General features: G+C 40.4%; 1 protein-coding gene across 3 annotated transcripts; it reads right to left on the minus strand.

The window, feature by feature from the left end:
* Positions 1-1,663: 1,663 nt before the first annotated feature.
* Positions 1,664-21,118, minus strand: LOC121952132 (forkhead box protein O1-A-like). Of its 3 annotated transcripts, none has more exons than XM_042498639.1 (4): positions 20,298-21,118; positions 6,126-6,317; positions 4,698-5,890; positions 1,664-4,579 (listed from the first exon to the last, which is right to left on the minus strand). In XM_042498639.1, the coding sequence occupies exons 1-3, from the start codon at positions 20,907-20,909 to the stop codon at positions 4,721-4,723; spliced, it is 1,974 nt and encodes a 657-aa protein (XP_042354573.1). In that variant the 5' UTR covers positions 20,910-21,118; the 3' UTR covers positions 1,664-4,579; positions 4,698-4,720. The 3 variants fall into 3 exon arrangements, with proteins under 3 accessions (XP_042354573.1, XP_042354574.1, XP_042354575.1); XM_042498640.1 differs by having other exon boundaries at positions 4,685-5,890; XM_042498641.1 differs by having other exon boundaries at positions 4,536-4,579; positions 4,674-5,890.
* Positions 21,119-22,457: the final 1,339 nt, after the last annotated feature.

Below are 22,457 nucleotides of genomic sequence, written 5' to 3' on the forward strand. Positions count from 1 at the left end.
CTGGATGCCCCTTTTTCCAGTAATTTAAAATAGATAGGTCTATATGGCATTAGAGCCACACATCATTTATCATAGTTGGAGGATAAACCGAACCACTTCTGTGCCTGCATTAAGTTACTGTAATATCCTTTGTGTCACTGAAATGTGGCCATCTCATGGACAACATCATTTGACAAGGTGACTCTTTTTCTATATGACAATCTGACAGAGCAGAGGACTTCAGTGAAGCAGGTGTGGGCCTTATGGTGAAAAAAAACTGGTGTGATAGTGGGAACATGAGGTGCTGTCATGTTCCTGCTCACCCTGCAACAAAAGGGGAATAAATTATATAGATCAATGCTACTATGCACTGTTCGGCCATAAAGTTGATGCCCAAGTGACAGGACAGATGGAGCGAATCAGAGGCTGAAACAAGATCCAGGACAGCTGGACCCCAAAGCAGAAACTGACAGTAGTAGGTATGTAGAAAAAGAGTTTATTGTACAATATACATAAAAAACAAAATAAAAAAACCCCCAAAGGAGCAAGCAGTGGATGGAAGGAGCTGGCTGACTGAAGAAAAATCTCTGATGAAGGTTGAGCACATGGGAAAAAAACCCAGACAATGAAGACATAAAGGCTGGCAAAACAGCGAGGCACACTGGAGTACCTGAGCACACAGAAACACTGCAAAAGCAGCAGCATAAAAGCCACTAGAAAACAAGCATCACAAGAAAAAAAGAAACCACAATGACAGAACACATGAAACAACAGCGAGCACTACCGCACTACACAGATTTATCTGGCAGAGTAGTGGAGTGAAGACAAAGCTTATATAGGTTGATGAGCTGAATGGAGACAGGTGTGCCTCGTCTTCTGCTGCTGAAGGAGCCAGCCGCACCTCCTGCCACACACATGTCCTGCAGAAGAAAGAGAACAGAAAGGGGAGGGGCGGCAGAGAGAGAACTTACAAAAAACATACAACAAAACCAGAACCAAAGCAGAGTCATCACAACAACACCATCAATTACACCAATGACATCAATGAATTGAGTCTGGTGGATTCCATTTGTAAAACAATAGAAACATAACTGTAAAGCAGCAGCCAACAATGTAAGAAACAGTGGTGTGTCCAGAGTAGGTTTTTTTTTGACTGTGGTGGCCGAAGCGGGGCACTCTCGTGCAGGGGTGGCATAAAGTATGAGCGCTGCTGCAGGGCACACGTGTCGGCTTAGGTTTAATTTACCATTTTTTGTCTCCACTACCCGTACCTACCTTTCTGGCGCATTACTTCCTCTCAGGTTTAAAACCCATTAACGAAAATTCTGTTTTTCAAATAGTTAAACCTCACTGGCCTAGACACACCCCTGGCAAGAAGAGGCAAAGAAGGGACTGAATTCAAATGCATTCGTTGAAAGAACGAGGTGACGAGGCATTTCACAGGAGTCGTGCCATGTATGGTTTCATATGAAAAATAAATTGATTGCTTGACACATTAGTATCCTTACATTACCTTAAAATGCTACTGGGATATGAACATACAAATCAATTTTAGCTTTTATTTCTTTAATTGCAAGTGCACTTATTGACTAAAGCACTGAATGGGTGACATAGATAACTGCATTCTTTCCCAAACAAAAAAAAATGTCCTTTTTCAAAAAACTAAAAAAAAAGCACATCAGTGGATTTCATCATTTGTTTAATGTCAAAGATTACATATAAAAATGCATTATATTCTCTTTTTTGACCTATTATTAAAATGTTTCCATTTATTTATGCTTTCATAATTACAGAAGTAGCTTTATTCCAAAGTATAATTAAATTCTCAATTGCTGTCCTTCAGTTTGGTCTGAATAGATGAATTCACATCCTTTTTTAAAAAATCTTTTAAAATGTTTAATTTCACACAAATACATGTTTAATTTAAAATGATTCACTGTGCTGTCACAAAATATTTACTTGAGACTAATGGCTATAATCCTCAAGAACAAGAAAACATAGGAAATGCATACAAAGACAGATGGTCCATCACTCTGAACAGGTCCAAACAGCATTAATCAAATACATGCGATGAAAAAAATATTCACAAAACTATGTCAAAGATGAAGACAAATTCAATACATTACACAGTGAGGAACATGGCAGGAAAATCCCTTCAACACTTCAGAGGTAAAATATTTGGAGGTATGAGTGTTCATAAATTTATTGATATGATTTGGACTAAGATATGTAAACAACCATTTCTAACAATCATACATATGGTATAATACTTCAGTATAATCCTAATAAGTCATTTAATCCCTTCATATACAAAAATCTACTACAATAAAATAATATGTACAGCATTATAAGTCTGTGAGGCACAGTGAACTGGCACACTTAAATGTGTTTGGTAGAGTAGACAACTCTTTGGTGCATAAAAACTGCAGGAGGTAATGAGCAAATAAATCCTCTGCTGTGTCAACTAAACTTTGAAGGCCATGGTCCAGTCAGTTCAGGGGTTTCGTCATCAGTCTCTCCAACTACTGCTTCTCCCACTGTATCACAACTCTTAAAGGGATAGTTTCTATTTCGAGAATCAGAAAAATTGTCCAAAATGTCCCATGTGTTTTAGAATTTCAGAGCTTGGTTTTTTTTTTTTGTTTTTCTTAGTTCATCAAAATGAAATGTTTTGCCTAACTTCAAGCTTAGTTAAATTTCCTAATGTCACAGAGGTCATTGTGGTCCTAGACTAGAGCTGGAACGTTTCCCCTGATTAAATCCAAAAAGGCAAAATAAGATGTTGAGGAGTCTTATTCTTCAAAGGTTATCCAAAACACCTGCACTTTTTAAGCAACTCTTAATTACTGATTGATAAAACCATTAACGCAACAGGGAGCATTTACTAAGTTCACTTCTCCACATGAATTGTGATTGATATGGACTTTTAGTGAGTTGTTTTAGATGGAAACTTCTCTAAAATATCTTTAATTTTATTCAGTATTAGTTTGATGTAACAAGACAAAAACAGCATAGCAATACCATGTAACTAAAAAACAGTATACACTGTACACAGCATAGGCACTCATGTTTTTTTTTACAAGAATAAAAAATACGAAGCAAGAATCCAATAGTTACCAAAAAAACCCAAATAAATATCATCATATGAATGATAAATTCATTTCAGACAAAGATACAGCTTGTCTCACGGTCTCTATAGACATCTATTGGTGAGAAAATATGGCTTATGTTTGAGTGATGAATCTGACAACACTGTACCACAACATCTGTCTATATACATTGAATCTGTGTGTTCACCAATCAGAATATTTTTGGTGTTTGTTTCATCATCTGCTTTGTGGTGTTCAGATGTCTGTTTTAGGACTTACTCTGTTCTCACCTCTAGTTAATTTTAATTTACTATTTTAATGAAGTTAGTGTGTATCACTATGCAGATGATACACTGATTTATCTAGCATTTAAGAAGAAAGATCTCACTAGATCAACACTTGAATCCTTCGCCATTCAGGGCCCTATGCTTAAAGATCTTAAATTTAAACTTTATATATTGATTTTCTTGTCACTGATCAGATGATGGAGAACATCAAATTTAGCAGGTTTTTGGTCCACTGGAATGTAATATCAAATCCTCCTTTAAAAATTTGGGTGCCATTTTCAAATTATACTTGACCATTTACGCACAAGGCCAAATACCACTAATGTGTCGAATCACACTGTGGAAATATTCATCCATACTTGTATCTCACTGAATAGCTTGCTGAGTTGGCCCCCAAACTGGCTCTTTTCACTGGATTGTTACAAGTGAAGACCTGTTTTTGAAGTCCCGCAAGTATGTTCAGCTTGGCTGAATAACTGCTGCAAAGTTTAGTTTTCAAACAAAATGTGATCCTGCAGTGTTGACTGGCCACAAACGATAGAGAAATTTTTGAGAAATCTTTGAGAAATTACTTAAGCTCAACCTTTTTTTATGTTGTCTGTAATATACTGTATATCTTTATATTAACATGAATTGACAAAAATAGACAAGTGCACATGCATTTCCAGTTTTTGAAAGGCAGCTGAAAACAAGGCAACTGTTACTGCTAGCTTGTCCAAGGGTGCAGGTTTCATGTCAACATTTGGGGGCACATATGGAACTGGGGCTCTGGGGTTCTCCCTCAGGATATTTTGAGCATAACACTTTTTAATTTCTTGCATTCTGGTGAATTTCAATGCATCAATTTGTGTCTCTTTCTGCATAAATGTAATGCACATAATGTAATTACCGGGGGTGTGGGGGGGGGGGGGGGGGGGGGGTCCTCCCTGAACTCTACAGGCTATGGGCTTGTCTCAATAATTTTCTCTCGTTGCAGAACTGTCTTTTTAAGCATGTTCAATGCCGTTATAAATGAAATTCAGGTTGTATTCATTATCTGGATCTAAATGACAAACTTATTTTGTTTACTTAATTGAATTTAAAGTAATGACATGCATGATTATACACAGAGATGACACTCAGGACATGATCTTGGTGTGATCTTGGTGGCTTCTGGGAATTTATATTTATTTATATTTTCCAGCCTGTAAATGACAGTGAGCAGTGGCGTGATGCTGATAAAACCTGTGAGAGAGAATGAAAAAATGTTCAGGTATGAGGAACATGGACATGGAAAACAGGACATTTGATTTGTTATAGTTTGTACACATGTACTTACTGCCAGACTACCTGTTGGCCTCACCTCTGTGTGATCCCCCATGCGTCCTAGCCTGACACCCAGTTATGTGTGGTGGTCTTTACCCTCTGGGGAAACCCATGAGGCCCAGCTGCGGGGTCAAAGTTAAAGTCCAGCGCCCCGCCATCCATAAGGGTGTCATGGAGGACAGTCTCCATGTCACATTCAAACCTCTCAATGGACATGTTGTCCAGATCACTGGGCAGCCGCTCTTGGTGATGACTGTTTGGGTGAACCGAGTTCAGTTCCCTGTACCCATTATTGCTGCCGTAGTTTGCTGAAACAGTGATAGTGTGTGCTGGGTGTCCACGGGGCGGTGGCATGCATGTCCTCAGGCTGGTCATTCGAGGAGGGGCCCCTGAAAGACTAGTCAGACTAGTCAGGGGGATCATGTTACAGCTATTCAAGTCTTGTGAGGTTGAAGGACCCTGGCTATGTATAGCTTGTGGATTTCCATGTGGAACTGTGTGACTTTGAGGAGGATTCATCATTTTAACTCCATTATGACCCACCATGTGGCTCTGACGGCTGTAAGTGGGCATTAGACAACCTCCTCTGCCTATCTGAGACACCTGTGTGTCCCTACTGGCCTCTGCATCTGAGGTCAGCAGCTCTTTGAGGAGGCCAGCAGGGCAGATATACTGGTTCTCATAAGCCCCAAAGCCAGGCTTGGTCTCTGGGAGGGTCTGCATGGGGGAAGGGGGCAGGGAGTTCATCCTCACCTGGCTGTACATGCACTTACGGTAGTCCTTCTGCGGGTGCGGGGTCAAGCCGGCAGAGCTGTAGGGGATACTCTGAAGAATTGCAGCATTTGATGAATGTGAGGAGTCAGAACCCAGCTGGGCGGTTTTAGGAGACAGCAGGTTCAGGTTATCCAGCAGACTCTCCATGACGTTCTCTGAGCCGTGTTGGCCAATGGGTCCAGCAACCTCGGACAGGCTGGGCAGGGTGGAGGTTATCTTGGACCCTGCCGCCCCAGAATACATCATATGGCCATCAGACTCCCCCAGGTCATCCTGCTCAGGAGGGAAAGGTGAATGGCAGCCACTCAGGGTGCTGGCGTCAGAGCTGGTGCGTGTCCTAAATGAGCTCCAGGATTCAAAGTCCTCATTACTGTGGGAGTTTGGGCTTCCCAGCCAGTTAGAGTACTGGGAACCAGGACTGCCAGCTCCTCCCTCAACCCCTTCCTGTAGAGCCATCTAAGGACAGAGAAACATCAAAAATTCAAACAGGCTGCCATAAAATGGCCAGTTTATAATTTATTAAGAGTAAAACTATAGGAATAGTTTGACATTTTGGGGAACATGCTTGTTTCACTTGTTGCTGAGAGTAAGATGAGAAGATTGATACCAGTCCGTAGAGAGTGATATAGATCTTCGCTTTTTCTCAAATGTCAAACTATTCCATATGAGTTTAATAAAAGGGGGGTCGTACCTTTTTCTTTGTGGCTCTTCCTCTGCTCTTGGCAAACTTACTGTTGTTGTCCATGGATGCAGCTCTGCGTCGGGGTGACTTTCCGTTCTTTCCACCCTCTGGGTTCAGCATCCACCAGGAGCTTTTTCCCGTTCCCTCATTTTGTATGCGCACAAAGCGGCTGTGCAGGGACAGGTTATGTCTGATGGAGTTCTGGGTGAGGAAAAAAATGAATAATTTGTAGGTTATCCATGGACTCACTGTTATGTGGAGGCTCCAAGAGGCATCGAAATGATTTTTGAATGAGACTTTTATGATTTTGGACAAAGGTTGGTATTATTTTCCTTATGAAATATGCTAGTGCATCAAAATACTGATTCTCTGATTCAAAAAGAATTACCTGAGAATGATTCTTGGTTGAATCTCAATGGGAATTAAATGAGAATCATTATTGCTGCAGAGGAAACGTTTGTCATTTTTCATACTGAATAGAGAACAAGCTGGTAGTTGGGTGATGTGTGACGTCAAAGCCAGCAAATGAACAGGAAGTATGCATACGTCCATATCCTCCTTCAACAATATTATGTCTGCTGAGCCTTTTCCACTCCCTCCTCACGCTCTCCAGCTAAAGTCATTAGTTACTTTGGCATGGAAGAGCGAGGGATACTTGGGATATGTGGTGTCATTTATTCAACACTAAATAAATATTTGGTACCCTTGCAAGACAGATGTCGTTACAGCCAGAGACAGAGTTCAGTATCTGTTACTGAATGTGACGATGGACAAATAAAAGATGGCATCAGACAATACAAACAGTTTATACAAGTGACACCATCCGCTAAGAAAAGTATACATAAAGTTAGCATTTTAGTGCATTTAGACTACGTAGCCTAATTAAAAGCGTAGTGTGTAGGATTTAGTGGCACCTAGCTTTAGGGACTGCAAATTGCAACCAGCTGAAACTTCCTCCATGTACCAAGAATTGTAGAATTCCTTCAGTGTTCATTGTTAAGGAGGTTTTTAATGGGTGCCAAATTAGATTAGATTAGATTAGATTAATATTTATTGTCATTGCACAATACAAGTATAGTACAACAAAAGGAAGTTGGCATCTAACCAGAGTGCAAATAAACAAGTGCAGAACAGTACAGAAGCTATATGTACAGAGTTATATATATATATATATATATATACAGACAGTGATATAGAGAGTAAGTTGTAGTTTTATAGTACAGTAAATTGAAGTTAATTATCCACAGAGGCCCCTTCCTCTCCAAAACAAACAGACCCTGTGACTTAAACAGACGAAACACTAAATAATAAAGCAATTTCACCTTAAAATCTTTATTTTTACAATGCTGTTTGGCTCCAAAACAAACAAACCCAGTGATTTAAAGTAAAGTCAGTAAAAACACTGAATAAAGCAGTTTCACATGAAAAACAGTTTTTACTTTTTAACATTCAGCTCATTGTGGAGGGGCTGTCAACTTTGGCAGCCAAATCAAAAACACAAATGGCACAGTATAGAGCCAGTGTTTGGTTTGTCCATTCTAGGATACTGTAGAAAGATGGTGGTGCAACATGGAGGAGGACCCACTCCCCATGTAGATATTAACAGCTCATTCTAAGGATAAAAAATAAAATAAAATTAAAAAATCTTATTTTCAAGTGGTTTCACACTAAAAGAGGCGCTGTATGTGCTGTATTGTATTCCATTTCTGCTTATATATACCTTTTTTTTTTAAATTTTTTTTTACACCTACACCCTTCAAGGTGGAAACTCTGCCAGTTGAAGCCACTGGAAGGGAACATCAAACTTGCATGGTGAGGAAAACGCGTCATGTATGAGGTTGAGGACATTAAATTATATTGTTGAATCTATTTTCATGACATGTGTCAGCCTTATTCAGTAAAATGGATTTTTAGCAAATTAAAGTATTTTCTACTTTGAAGTTTATGTTGTTTTAAACGCTTGTTTTTAGAAGTCTTATATATGAGTTTATTAGGGTGGTCATCCTGATCCCTCCTCACTCTAGGCAGTAATCATATGTGTTATTTACAACATATTTGATGTGTATAGTCGAATACCTCCCTTCCACCAGCAGCATTTTTTTCTTGAACTAAAAACCGGCTGTATTACTTTGGGTTTAAACCAACTTGCGCACTTTTTTTGTATGTGGTCACATTTGTCCTTGTGCTAACATGTATACACCTAAAGCCTCATTCAGTCAACTTTCTCTAATGCTATGTTGTGAGCTTTAAAAAGGACGCAGAGGCGCCTCCTGCGGTAATTCTCACAGGAAGAAAAACAGTAATGGTTTGAGAACAGAAAGGCGGTCACACAGGACACAGATGTACTGTATAGCCTGGTCTCTTTGGACATAAAATGTTGTTCTTGGGTTGGGTGCATTAAGTGCATCTTAATTCTCAGAATGCGACTCATATTCCCATATTTAATATTCTTCATTTCACATTGAGGATGGCTCTATAAAGTGATCAAATAAATGTATTTACAATCATTTTGTGTAGCTGTGCAGTGTAGTGTTAGACCACAATGACACTTCAAGTAACTGTAGAACTAGAGCAAGCTCATAGTTAATATATACAACTATCCCCGTACGAAGGTGCTGAACCACAGAAAGTTCAACCTCAAGCCATATACATCAACAGTGGCCTTGTGAAGCCTGATCCTAAAGTAGAGGCAGCGGGCTGTGCATGAATGAGAAAATTTTTACTGAAAAAGAAAGCTGGGGGAGGTTACAGAGTTCGAAGTGAGGATGGGGAGGGCGACAGAGTGAGATGTTTTTGCCGGCAGAGATGAGGTCAATGAGTTCACTGAACACGAGCTCCTCAGCCGGCGCTGACAGACACATGCAAACAGGTTGGATGGAGCAGAAGCACAGGCAGGAGGAGAAGCATCAAATGTTACATGCTGCTGGGTCAGACTGTCTGCTTACTGACTCACAACAACAGAACCCCCCAATCCTAGAACTGGACTCCTCCCTTCTCTTCCACTGAGTTTTAAATGAGGCTTCCTGTGTCGAAGGTCATCCTGCACATACAAACTGGAGATACTTGGACTTAACACTCATTGAATGGCCTCAAAATGCAACGCTCAATCTTACTCGTCTTCATTTGATTCATGACCTTTTCTTCTCTCTTTACTTGATATCTATCTGTAACCAAAGACAGGAAATGAGTCATTAGCAGAGGACCTGAGGTCTGAGATCTGAGCAGTGCGCTGCACAGACTCAGCCTGTGAACCAACTTTTATTCCACCAACCAGATGACATGCCGTGCTTGCACATGGCTGAGATCACTAGTGATATGCAAATGTCTGCAGCCTCCGATCAGTGCCCACAATAGATCATGGACTGCATGACTGGGTCCTGGGAAGAAGAATTCTCTCCTCCGCCAGGGATAATCCTAGTCTGAGACAGACCTCACCTCAACCCAAAGAGAACAAAAGACCTCCCCTGCCTCACTAACTCAGGAGGTGCCCCATTCACACATTATGTCTCTGAAAGACCAACCCAAGGTGGCCTTTATGTTTCATTGTTGCTAAACTTCTTTATAATACACATTGTTATCGCCTGCTTTTTTAACTGACTTTATAGACGTATTAAAATACGTGCACCTGTAGCTGCATGGCAGCTCATTTGAATGTGGAGCATTAAGAAGTCTATATGCTCTTCATTGACCTGTCTTGGCGACCAGGGAAATTCCCAGGCACAGATTATGGAGGCCTGTAAGTGACGTAAATGTCTAAGAGAAATGTGTTGAGTAAACTGAGCAGTGATCCAACACAAGCGTGTAAAAGAGTAAATCACCGGGCGATAATCAAATCATATGGAATCAGAAATCAAATCTAACAATATTTTTGTCAAAATACCATGGTTGATATCAGTGTTGCAACTATATTGTACAGTTGACTATTGGTGCTTTCAAAAAGTATCTGTGATTTTTGATACATATCATCAGTAATGTGAATACAGGCAAACTGGGTAAAAGCAACAAATAGAACAGCTAGAACAGTCTGCTAAGTCTAAAAAAATACACCAGTTTATTGTAATGCAGCCTTTAAACCCCAAAAAGTCAATATTTATGATTTTATGCTATCCAAAATATTATCTAGTCTCATATTACAATAAAAATATAATAATGATAAACTGCTGAGCCATAACACATAAATAACACAGTATATCTCATGGCAAAATATTGTAATACAAACAAAAAAATCTCAAAACTACACTGAAGAATATGTGAGTTTCAAAGTCACACTGGTCCTTGGTCAGCCGGTGCAGGGATGCCTGACATGAGAAAGATCTTTTTGCGTCTGACAAAATCTATTTTCAGTCTCCCCCTTAGAAATGCAACATGTTGAACAGCATGCTGTAAATGCAGCACAATAGATAGCAGTTAACTCTCTACACACTGCTAAGTTACAAGACTGTGCAGAATCATCCACTAGCTCTAAACTCTTCAAATGCACCCAATGATCTCTCAATCATGTGATCATTATCATCAGGACAAACTGTTGCAGCATGAAGAGACTCCTCCTACTGGACTTCAAAACAATCGAATTGACACAGCTGCTGTTTCTTGTGTAGTGAAGCATGAGGCTTGCAGTAACGGTTGCAGGATAAGTAAACAAACAAGGCCAAGTTGTAGGGGCAGGTGCAGCCACAGTGAAAGTGGCCTCACTTGCAACTGGTCTAAACGTTTTACATACACTGCCAGACACAACCACAGACAGGACAGAGGATCCCCCAGGAGATGGCTGCTGTAAACCAGCTGCTACTCAAATCAGTAACTCTGTTTTATATCAATGATGTGGCCTGATGTTTAGCTGTAATGACAGACTGAGGGAAAAAGAGAATTACTTCAAATGTCAGTTTTGTACACTTTTTGACCAGTTTGTTGGCCGTCCACATGTTGGCTAAGTCCAACAGACATCTGTTTACAAGTTGATTGTTTAAGTCACAGTGTCAAGTTTTGGCTTCATATTAGTGACATGTGATAGCCTACATATGTCATTATATATACAGCAATGCTCATTTTCCACTTATATACTAGGTTTCTCCTAGAAAATGTTTACATGCCTTAATGTTTATAAAACATTTAGGTTTTCTTATACTGTCTGTCTGAATATACCTGCATTCACTTTCTGTCTGAAACTCTCTGTTTTAGTCTCTTTAAGCCCCACTATGTCTTCCAAATCTGCACCCTTGGTTCCTCTGCCATGAATGTTAGATCTGAACAGAAGATGTTGCCTATTCAGTCCACTAAGAATTGCTCGCCTTGCACATACACTGAAAAAAGTTTCATAGCTATATGGCCCACTGAATATGTGCTGTGTTGTTTCTCCTGCTGGCTCCACCTGCAAATTCAAGCTCAACTCATAGACTTAACATTGTGATGATGTCACAGATTTTCAATTGTGTTTCCTAACTCAAAAAAAGTTTTACAAGTATAAAAGCTCCCTGGATCAAAATGGGGAAAATGCTTCTTGCTGCAATACCGCAAGTGTCCACTGGGAAAAAATTGCTGCAAGGCTGAGTTGCAGCACTCTGCACTGTAACTGCAGCCAGGATTTAATACAGTAACAGAGTTTAATGGCATTTACTACCGTTAAAAACTTTCAAGATTCTTAACCTTAACCGTCACAACCCAACATGAATATGATTCCAAATCAGGAAGAAATGAAAAACATAAGAAACCAAGATTACGTTTCCCTAATGTTAGCATGTAGCTACATACAGCAATCTATGTTATGTTATGTTAAACACTTGCAATAGTGTGCCAGGAGAAGATGACCATATAAAGAAGTACATCACGATCTGACGTCAGCTTGTCTCTAAAGTTGAAAAAATATTGGGAACACAGTTTTCAGGCAGGTCTGAAGTCTGAAGTTTTTGCTCACAGGGATTACTTTTACACACGGTTACATCATTATGTGAAACTTCAGTCACGTTAAACCATAATTGTATATTTAGAATTATGTTACAGACAAAAATACAAATAGAAAACATATATTCATATTGTAATTTTAGCACTCTCTTACAGTCATTTTCTTGTTTGTTAGTTTTTCCTTTTTTTTCTTCCTTTTCTCCTGTTTTCAGGTAATTTTCTTGTAACTTTTTACTAATTTCTTGCAAATTTTTGGACCATTTCTTGCTCAGGTTCAAAGGGTTAAATATCTGAAAATGCAATATTGGTCAGAGTCATTACAATTTGAAAATGATAAATTGTCGCTATATTTCTTATTCTCTCAAATTAAAATGCAAGACAGGCACAGGAGGTATGTTATTTAGCAACTGCTGAATAAGAGTGGAAATCAAATAACACACTACTTTATCTTATTCTGTATGACGGCTTTAGCAAAAAATGCAAAAAGTGCAAAAAATAAACTTGAACATGGTTATCTACTGCTGTTGCAGTACTATCACCACAAAGCCATCAGATATGTGGTGTAAATAAGAGAATAGTAGCGTGCAACACTTGCAGAGATTACAGTAAAAAGACAAGCCACTTCCTGACAGTGTCTTCCTGTGCACCCCTCCCCCCTTTCTCCTCTGACCCAGGAAGTTGAAAAGGAGCGTAGGACCTGAGTTTTCTGTTACATGGCAGTAAAAAAGGCGAGCACGGCTGCAGAAGAAGAAGAGCCCTGAGAGTGTGGACACAGTGTCGCCTCTTCATGGCTCCAGGCACAATGCAGGCTACTTCATTAACAGTGAGCATCAAACTGAGTGACCTACTTCTGCAATGGCTTCAAAGTGGGACGATGAAAAGGAATGGGGAGCTTTGTGTTGGGAGTTCGGCTTTATATAAACAAGCAGGGAGCAAATGAGAATGATAGACACATTAAAACATCCTAATGTAGTGTGTTATTGATTAAAAAAAACAACGCTAATCATACTTAAATCATACCAAATATTCAGAAATACTAAGCTCATTACAAACGTGATCTCTAATCTTTCTCAGCCTAATCTTGAGAGTGACACACATTCTTGAGACACTTTACGGAGTGAAAAGGCCAACTGTTTTTTTTTAGAAGACTGGACACTAATCTCAATTACGTCTGATCCTGTTTCTCTTCCTTCACACCACATTTCTTTGCCTCCCTCAGCACCCATGTCCTTTATATTTTGCATAATGGCTTAGAGGCCAGGTTCTTTTTGTGAACATAATATAGAGGGGGGATTATTATCCTGCCTGGGACTGGAGGACAATGCAGAAACCCACATGCCACAGATTCCACAGACTCACACATGTGTAGACAGCAGACTGTACACAGGCCTCAGCCCACAGCGAGCCAGTCAGCTGACTGCTCCCCTCCTTCCCTCAAGCCACGGTCACTCCTCTTTGAAAGCCCCTGCCCCAAGCATCCCTTTCTTCATGGGGTTACTTGAAGCTTTCAGTGGGCCTCTTAAGTTAAGGGCAGGCCTCCCTTTTTAACCTTGTGATCCCAAGACAAATAGCTGGCAGTTATTCAGTTTTGTTTTTTTTTGCCTGTAGTAGCTCGCTCTTTTCAGGCCTGTATCACCACACTGAGTTTATAAACCAACAATGTGGTGAGTTATTTTTAAATGTAGCCTACTTTTCACTGAACAAAATACTAAAACTTGAGAATTTTCTCTGTACTCTGCTTTTACAGACAACGTTGAATTTTCCACAGTGCTGCAAGCTCCTCTGTGAGGCCTTACTTATACGCACAGTGGTGGTTTGAGCTAAATGCTAATATCAGCATGCTAAAAGTTGCAAAAACAATGCTATGTTGTTGATGTTTAGCAAATATAATAGTTAACATTGTTCAACATCTTAGTTTAGCATGTTAGCATAACATCAAATATGTGGTGATAAATTCAAGTGCTGGTCAAACTGAAATTTTGATCTGATGACAGTGCTACAAAAGAAGTTAAAGGGACAGTTCACTCCATAATCAAGAATACATATATTTCCTTTTTTTTTCCTGTAGTGCTATTTATCAGTATAGATTGTTCTGGTGTGAGTTGCAGAGTGTTGTAGATATCAACCGTACAGAAGTCTGCCTTCTCTCCAATGTAATGGAACTAAATGGCACTCAGCTAGTAGTGCTCAAAGTGTAAAAACCAAAAAAATTACAAAACTCAACAGCAATGCCTCTTGCCAGAAATAAAGACCCAATTACTTAATGATAATTGTTGAGAGCATTTTCATTCTGGAACTATTTTCTTTCTACCGAACTGCATTCACCAACCGAATCACCATGCAAAAGGAAGTGTGCATCTAGGCCTACTGCACAAGCCTCTCGTCCATGAGTAGATGTACACTTCCTTCTGCACAGTGATAAAAAGAAAACAGCTCTTACAACAAGTCTACTGACATAGCTCTCGAGTTTCTCAATTTTTCTTTTTAACGCCACCTAGTTCCATTATATAGAATTTATATATTATACAGAGAGCAGACATCTCTATGGCCAATATCTTCAACACTTCGCAATTTACATCAAAACAAGATCGACAAAAAGCACTTCTGTAAGAGGAGAAATATTTTGATTTTGATTTTCCCATTAACTCATTGGTAATGCCTCTAAGCACCACAAACTAATGCCATGTAGTTCTATTATTATATTTGTTAGAAGGCAGACATCTCTACAGCTGCTATTGCACTCAACCTGCACTTCCACTAGCACACCCTTTCACCAGCTGTCACCTGATCTGGTGATTGTTCAAATGGAGGTAGGGTAAACTTTTCCATCCAGCAACTCTGCTTATCCTGAATAAATACTGTCAGTGTTGTCTGTCACTACTTTCCACACAACATCAGACACCAGACAGAAGAATCAACAGGGGCTCTTTTGACACCTGTGTTACAGAAGTAGTAAGATAAACCACCTTACAGCAGGCGGCGATTACACACATTAATGCAGGCTGACACCAAAATGGTGTATTTATCCATAAAACAATTGTGTATAAAAACCAAAACTGCATGTGGCACTACAAATAAATAGTCTTTTGGCACTTCATAACCTTTAAAAGGTTGAAGAAACGGTTGGTAAAATACTTTCTTTCATGTTTTGATCCTCTCTGACGGTTAAACTCTGAGGTGTTACTTCCTGTTCGATTATTTAACGTCACAGCTCACTGAGAAAAACAGTGGCAGTACCAGTAAGTTTGTAAAGTACCTTGCATGCTGCACACTGCCACTCATAGACCCACCAATATCCCAGGGGAACCAGTCCTCCCAGTTGGCAGAGGCCCTCTCTTGCAGTAAGGCACCATGGCCACCACAAATTTTTAGAGGGAAAACAAAACAAAAAAAAAATCTCCATGACATGCTGGAGACAGGAAGCTCTAGCTGCAGCAGCGTTGCCCTCGTCCTGCCCTCCACCCACCTTCAGTTTTTTTGGGTGGAGTTGTATAATCACTGAGTTTCAAACTCAACGCCCTCCTCTCACCATGAGGTCTCTGGCTTATCTGTATCTGTCATAATAATCAGGGACGCTCATGCATTCAGATTTTAGAGTCAATACACAGGCCAGGGTATGACACAAAACAGAATGACAAGCAGGCTGATGATCTCTTTGAGCGTGTGACGTGGGGACGCTGAGGTGGAATAAAATGACTTCACATAGAATTAGACGCACAAACATGATCCATGTATGGTCTCTCCTATTGGACCCTCCTCTTTTTCCAGCCCTGACCCTCGTGTTTTGCAGGGCGGGGATGTTAACACATGGCACTGTTTTCCATCCACTCTGCAGGAAATGCATCATAGTTCATTGTGGGGGGACAGTCGTGTTTTTTTAACAGGAAAGTGTAAAAATAACTGTTAGCCGGTGGTTCCAAGGCCCAGTGAAGCATGCCAACATTTAGGAATGCAGAGGTTGAAGTGGAGATGTGTTGATTTAATATTAAAGATAAACAGGCTGGTGCTATTGTTGTTGAGGCATTTGCGGCTTCACTGAGTGGCGCACAATGAAGAGTGGCTACGGCAAAACCTTTACATCTGACACTGAGTTAGGACTGAGAGTAAAATGCTTTCTTTAAAGGTATGGTATGTCACTTTTAGAAAATCCTTGGGTTTACTGACACCTCTGAGAGTGTTAAGTAAACTGCAGTGAACATCCTCCTAGTCGCAAGCAAGCACCTGCATCAGTCATATCAGTGAGTAACAAGAAACTGACCAGAACTGACCGGCATCCTGTTGATCTACAGGCCTATATTCCTTCATTTCAATGGGATCATTGGCTCCATGACAAGCTTGCTCTTTGCAAATTAGCCTGTGTCATCAGCCAACTTAACAACGCAAACAACGGCAGACAGCATAAAGCGTACAGCATAGCTTTATAGCTAGCTGGCTAACCTTAGCTTAGGTTATGGTTGACTCGTTGGCTGCCCAGATAGCTTTTACTTAGCTTCATTACATGGAATTAGTGTTGGTTGCTTCATAGTTTAAGTAATTTGCAAACCAGTCTCGGGGGTTTGGATAGCTTAGATGATGTTATCCACTCAATACAATATTTTGCTACATTTGCTAGTTAGCAATTTGTCTGTGTTGGACAGCAAACCGACGTTAGCTAACATCTGCCAGCTAAAACCATAATAGCACATTATATTTCACATGCCAGTGTTTCCTCTGTGATTTTTATTCAGAACCATAAGAGCCCTGAAATTACGATATAGGGCACTGAATTTGATAAATGTATTATTTATCAGCCGTAAACGGTGTAAAAATGAACTGGTGCATCCCACTGTCCTTCCACTTCAATCCCAAGCTCAGAAATTACCTTCCCAGGAGGAACGCAGACTGCAGCTCCAAAGACGGACCCTTAGTCAGCGCTGTAACAGCTCCAATTACATAGATGTAATGGATACCAAAGCCAAGGTGGCGCCTATTTATTCCAATTGAATGAAAGGTTTCTAGCTTTCGTATTTACTTCAGCCGTATGTGGCCACTGGGCCCATCCATGACTTCCAGCTCGGCTCATCGACTTTACATTGTAACGTCTTCACAGATTTTTAAATCACTTTCCTCGGCTCGAGACCACCATGGCTAAAAAGTTCATAATAGAAAGAGTCATAAATGACTTTGTTTGCTGTTCGAGGTGTCCGTTCAGCTGTTTTACAGACATGGTCTACGGGGAGGATGAGTTTTTCTGCTGCAAGGGATTTTTTTCGCTGCAATACCACAAGGGGCCACTATAAAGAAAATTGGAAGCAAGGCTGAGCGGCTTTCCTAGGGGCCTGCCAAATTCAGGAAGCCCAAACCTCAGTTATAAGTGAAAGTCTGTCCACAGCCTGCCGCTGCAAAATGTAGGCTATATGACAGAAACACAGCATATGTGGACTGTGGTGGGCACCAGGCCGGTTGTTTGATAATGTTAGGGGACTCTATTTCTTAGCTAATGCCAGTTACTGTTGCACATTGTAATGCTTTAGCAGAGCTGAAAAGAGATGCAGCACACAGTTGGGAGAAGTTTTTGCCCAAAGGGCTTTCTGCCAGAAAGGGATTTTTTTGCTTAAGGTTCATCACATCATTTGATTTTTCCAGAGAATTCGGCCTGAGCCCTTCACACAAAAGTCAGTCCACGGACTGTTAAGCAAGTGAGAAAGTCGGGGAAGGTTTTTAAGTCACGTTACAGTCTGTTCAGCCATCATCAAAAACTGAAACCCAACTTTAGGGGCAGCAGGGTTAGACAGAGAATTACAATATGACAGGTAAAAGACCCTGTTTTCTTTCTGATCGGTTGGTTGAACTTCCTGATAGATATCACTGATTGCTGCTTTGTAAGTTTATTGAAGTGTATTAAACATGTATTTTTGTATTAAAATTCAAAAAGCTGTCCATTATTTACAAATCTTACTTCTTATAAAAAGTCTGACTCCCTGAGCTGAACAAACACCTTCAACAGAAGCCCTGAGAGGTCAGAGGAGGAAGTGATAGGATAAAGAGCAGCAATCCCTTTCTCCAAGCTTCAGCATCCGCTGAGGAAACTCTAGAAGACAGGGACACAAAGATATGAGCACACAGCTCAGGAATGGAGGATGTTTGACGTTGTTCCCAGCATTCCCTTCTCCCAAACCCCTTCCCCTCCGACACACTCCCCAACACTGATTGAGCTGTTTGCGTCGCCTCCTGTTATTGTCGGAGGGAAGCTCTGAACGGTTTACTCCACGCTGCTTCCCCACCAAAAACCTTCCCACCAGCCAGTGCACCTACTGTATGTAACAAAGTGTGGTTTAAGAAAGGCTAAGAAAAGAAGGAAAGGGAGGTTTAACAGAACCATAAGTCATAATAGAAGCCGTGATAAAGCTTTTCACAACTGGGGGGGTTAAACAATGGAAACTATATTTGATTGAGGTTCACAAAGGCATTTCCTGACAATTACATCTCACAGGAATGCAGGGGTTACAGGAAGGGCTGCGGAGCTGAAATATGAATTTGGACATTGGAGTGTGCAGGTTTTAATTAGCGTCTACTTTAGTTTCTCTGTCTGCTTTTGTCCTCAGTTAATTTCTATCCATCATGGCTGAGTAACTTCCTCACCCGGCGAGACAATATTAAGACCTGGATTAGCATGTTTGCACAGGCATTAGGCTACTGCTTTTCTCTGGTGCTAAATATTTCCAATGCATTTCCAGGCCAGAAAGCACCGCTTTGCAAAATTTCAGGACTGAACGGGGTTTTCCATTACTGTGGAAATGCTGCACAGACCATGAGTCAGTACATGTTTGGTGGTAATACTGAATAGACTGTTCCCACAATGGTTTGCTCACGAACAGGAAGAAGTATATCTGAGTGTCCTTGCACATTATTCTTTTCAGTCCTCCCAGATTTCTACCACCACTCAGTCAAGCCTTGCCCTCAAAATCTTGTTGACATTTGTATAATAAAGCTTAAGATTGCTGCAGATTTTCCGATGCCCGTTCTCCATTCTAAACGTGTCCAATTTTTTTGCTGTGTTGTGTTTTTCTTCAGGATTGTACAGAGAAAATATTCTCAGGTTTGTGTATGGGATGTTTACATTCACATCCTGTGCTGCTGCTTCAGAGGTGTATGCTTCCTCACTGACACAGCAGAGAGGCGTGTGCTACTGCTGACAGAGGAAACCACCCCCAAACTTCAAAGGTTACTGAGATGCCACAGTTCAGTAGCCAAATTCAAGGGTAGCTATTGAGCATTTATGAAAGCATTTTCATGGATATGTAAACATTTTATAACCTTTACAGACAAGGAAAAACAGTTTTTCTCTCAGAGGGATGGGGGGAAAATAGTTTCCCCATTAATAATCATAGTAATCATAATAGTCATTAATCTTTCTGCTGAATGACCATCATCCTCACTGAATGTGAAACTCAATCGGTACAGCATAGTATTACATTAATTGGTAATGTTCTAAATAGTGAGTGGGGGCGGGTGGTGGTCCCATGTGTCCTCCCTGAAATCTACACCAATGTAACGTATAAACAACTGAAAAGGGTGCAAAAAACTCCAGCAATTATATCACATCGCTCTTTCTGCTCAGTATAGTAAAACATTCACAATGTGCATCAGTGCAGTTACACTGCAAAATCTGACAAGTTGATTTTACTGGGGAAAAAAACTAGGAAACCAATTTATGTTTATGTTTAATATATAACTGTTAAGTTTAGTTAAGATTAAGTTATATTTACTTAATTTTGACAAGTTTAATTAAATCAATGTTTACAAATTTTATCAACGTCAGGACACCAACTTCACTGTGCATCTGTATTCTGCTGGTTGCAAACTGGTCAATTATAGTTGTACTTCAACATGTTGAGGAAACAAAACTCTCAGATCTCCTTACTTCATCACTGGCAAAATCCTCTTTGTGATGATCAAGTTAAGTCAGAATAACTTGTTTTACTGAAGTTGCCAACACTTAAAAAGAACAGGGCAATTACAACAACTTCACAAAATTAAGAAAATACTAACTAAAATTTGGATAAACTTATCAATTAGATATAAAGTGTAACGTATGTTTGCCTGCAGAGTTTTGCACATTATCAGGGTTCAGTGATGTGTCTTAAGACAGTATTGTGCATATGTGCATAACTGTATTTAATTACCTTTTTCTTTCTTTTGTGTTGTCGTGTAAAGTTAAGTTTTGACGTTAAAGGAGTTAAAGGTTACATATCATGTTCATCCTAAACAACTGGATGCTTATACATGCACGCATGCACTCACCTTCCAGCCCGCGGAGCTGTTGCTGTCCCCTTTATCCTTGAAGTAAGGCACACTCTTGACCATCCAGTCATAAATCTGAGACAGTGTCAGCCTCTTCTCTGGTGAGCTGTCTATCGCCTTAGTAATCAGGTCAGCGTACGACATGTTCCCCCAGGCGTTACGACGGGACGAGCTGCTCTTCCTCTGTCCGGAGCTACCAAGCGGAGCGACACCAGGAACAGGCACCTGTTGCTGAGGCGGCAGCTGCGGACCCGCGACCTGCTGCTGCTGCTGCTGCTGCTGCTGGAGAGGATGGTGATGGTGGTGGTGGTGGTGGTGATGTGGTTGCACACAGTTTCCCTCCCGACACTGAAAGTCATTGCAGGACACAGGCGGTTTCTGCTCTGCATACTCTTCGTAGTCCTCCTCCAACAAGCCGAGGTTGCTGATGAACTCGGTGTTTCCTCCCGACTCCTGCTGCACAGACGGGGCCGGGGAGGAGGTGTTGGAGCCGGACGGGTCGTTGAGCTCCGGTCGCTGCAGCGGCCAGGTGCAGGAGCGCGGGCGGGAGAGAGGCTCAAATTCCGGGTCAATTTCGACCGGTTGTGGCTGTGGTGGCGGTGCCTCAGCCATGTCTGACAGTCACTCAGACTCTCACATAAAAAGAATAATTAATGAAAAGAAAATTATAGGTTAGGTTTTTTTTTTTAAAAAAATGTTGCGTTCACACACCAGACTCCAACCAACCAAGATAAGAGAGGTTTGTAGTTTCAGAGTGAGATAAATGTTTCGTTCAAGGTCTTCAGTGAAGTTCACACCATCCTGCAGAGACTAGTTGCAACTCTCAAGTCTGCCGCTCTGTCAGAGTGTGATGATGCCTTCAGGGCCCACACACAGGGTCCGTTTTCTGGTGCATAGTTCACTGTGTTCATATCCTATGTCTTTGCCGACTATCTTATGTCGCAAAAATATGGAAAAATTGGATAGTAAAGCTAAGTAACTGTATACATTTATATCTAGGACCTTACTCATATCCCTTATTTTCCTGTTTTGTGCTCCTTATTTGTTTACTTAATTGTTTCTCCCTTTTTTTGTTGCCTTTTCGTAAAAACCTTTAGTGTTCATTTTTTGTATTTGATTGTGTTGTAGCATCATTTCCACCACTGTTGCTAAATCAGTCCTTTGTCTTTGTACATCTTTTCCCTGACTTTTATATTTTTTCTTGGGTTAAATTGGAAATCATGCCTAAATGGATACACCGCCCTTCTATTTCTTAAGAATTTGATGCTGAGCTTAGATAATTAATGAGGCCATCATTTTAGCAGAAATGGTACTCATCATGCATTGCTTCTTCTTGGCTTATTTACATACATGTATATGTGTATGTATTCACATATATGCATGGCTAATTTATAAGGTACTGTGCACTTGACTTGAGTGCTGGATGCTAAAGTGGTGTCCTGCATGACGACCATTGAGACAAAAATTGAAGTTTAAACAGTAAATGGAAATTCAATCAAGCTCCTAATTATTGACACAAGCTTAACAAACAGACCTACAACTGTAGGAAGCTATTGGCTTAATATCAAGTACCTTTTCAACCATACAATAAAAATGATCAATCATTATTTGTTTTTCCGTCACTACATCTAGTCCATATTGCAAACTTGTGGCATTTACTTCTCTTTTATTTCCAACGCATTTCCACGGTACCTAAACGCACCACAAAGGCAGATGAGGATGCAGACTCCCTCTAGCGCTTTGAGAGATATTGTGACCACCTGACCACCAAAGAGAACTGTTTTTTTTTTCTGAATAGCACACCTTGTCCCCCTCTGGTTTTCACAGCAAAATCTCTTTATGGATGTGCTATATTTAGAAGAGTGATCATGTAGTTGGATGTTTCCCACAAGTGGCTTAATTTTCATAAACAGTCCAGCAAATCAGTTTATGTTTCTGTCCACTTACTGAATAATTTGTCATTCTTAATAATGCCACTGAATTTTTTTTAATTCTTTAATCATGGGTTTGTCAATCATATCCAGTTTTAGCACACTGGAGTTGCAGTATTTTGTTGAAATATTTAGGTCCCCGTTTGTAAAATCGTTAGAAATCTTAACTTCATATGGACCGTAGCCGTCAGTGGTGCCATCTAGTGGGCTATTTGCATATGAGACATTT

This window comes from Plectropomus leopardus, chromosome 13, assembly GCF_008729295.1.
Source record: "Plectropomus leopardus isolate mb chromosome 13, YSFRI_Pleo_2.0, whole genome shotgun sequence".
NCBI classification, from domain to species: domain Eukaryota; kingdom Metazoa; phylum Chordata; class Actinopteri; order Perciformes; family Serranidae; genus Plectropomus; species Plectropomus leopardus.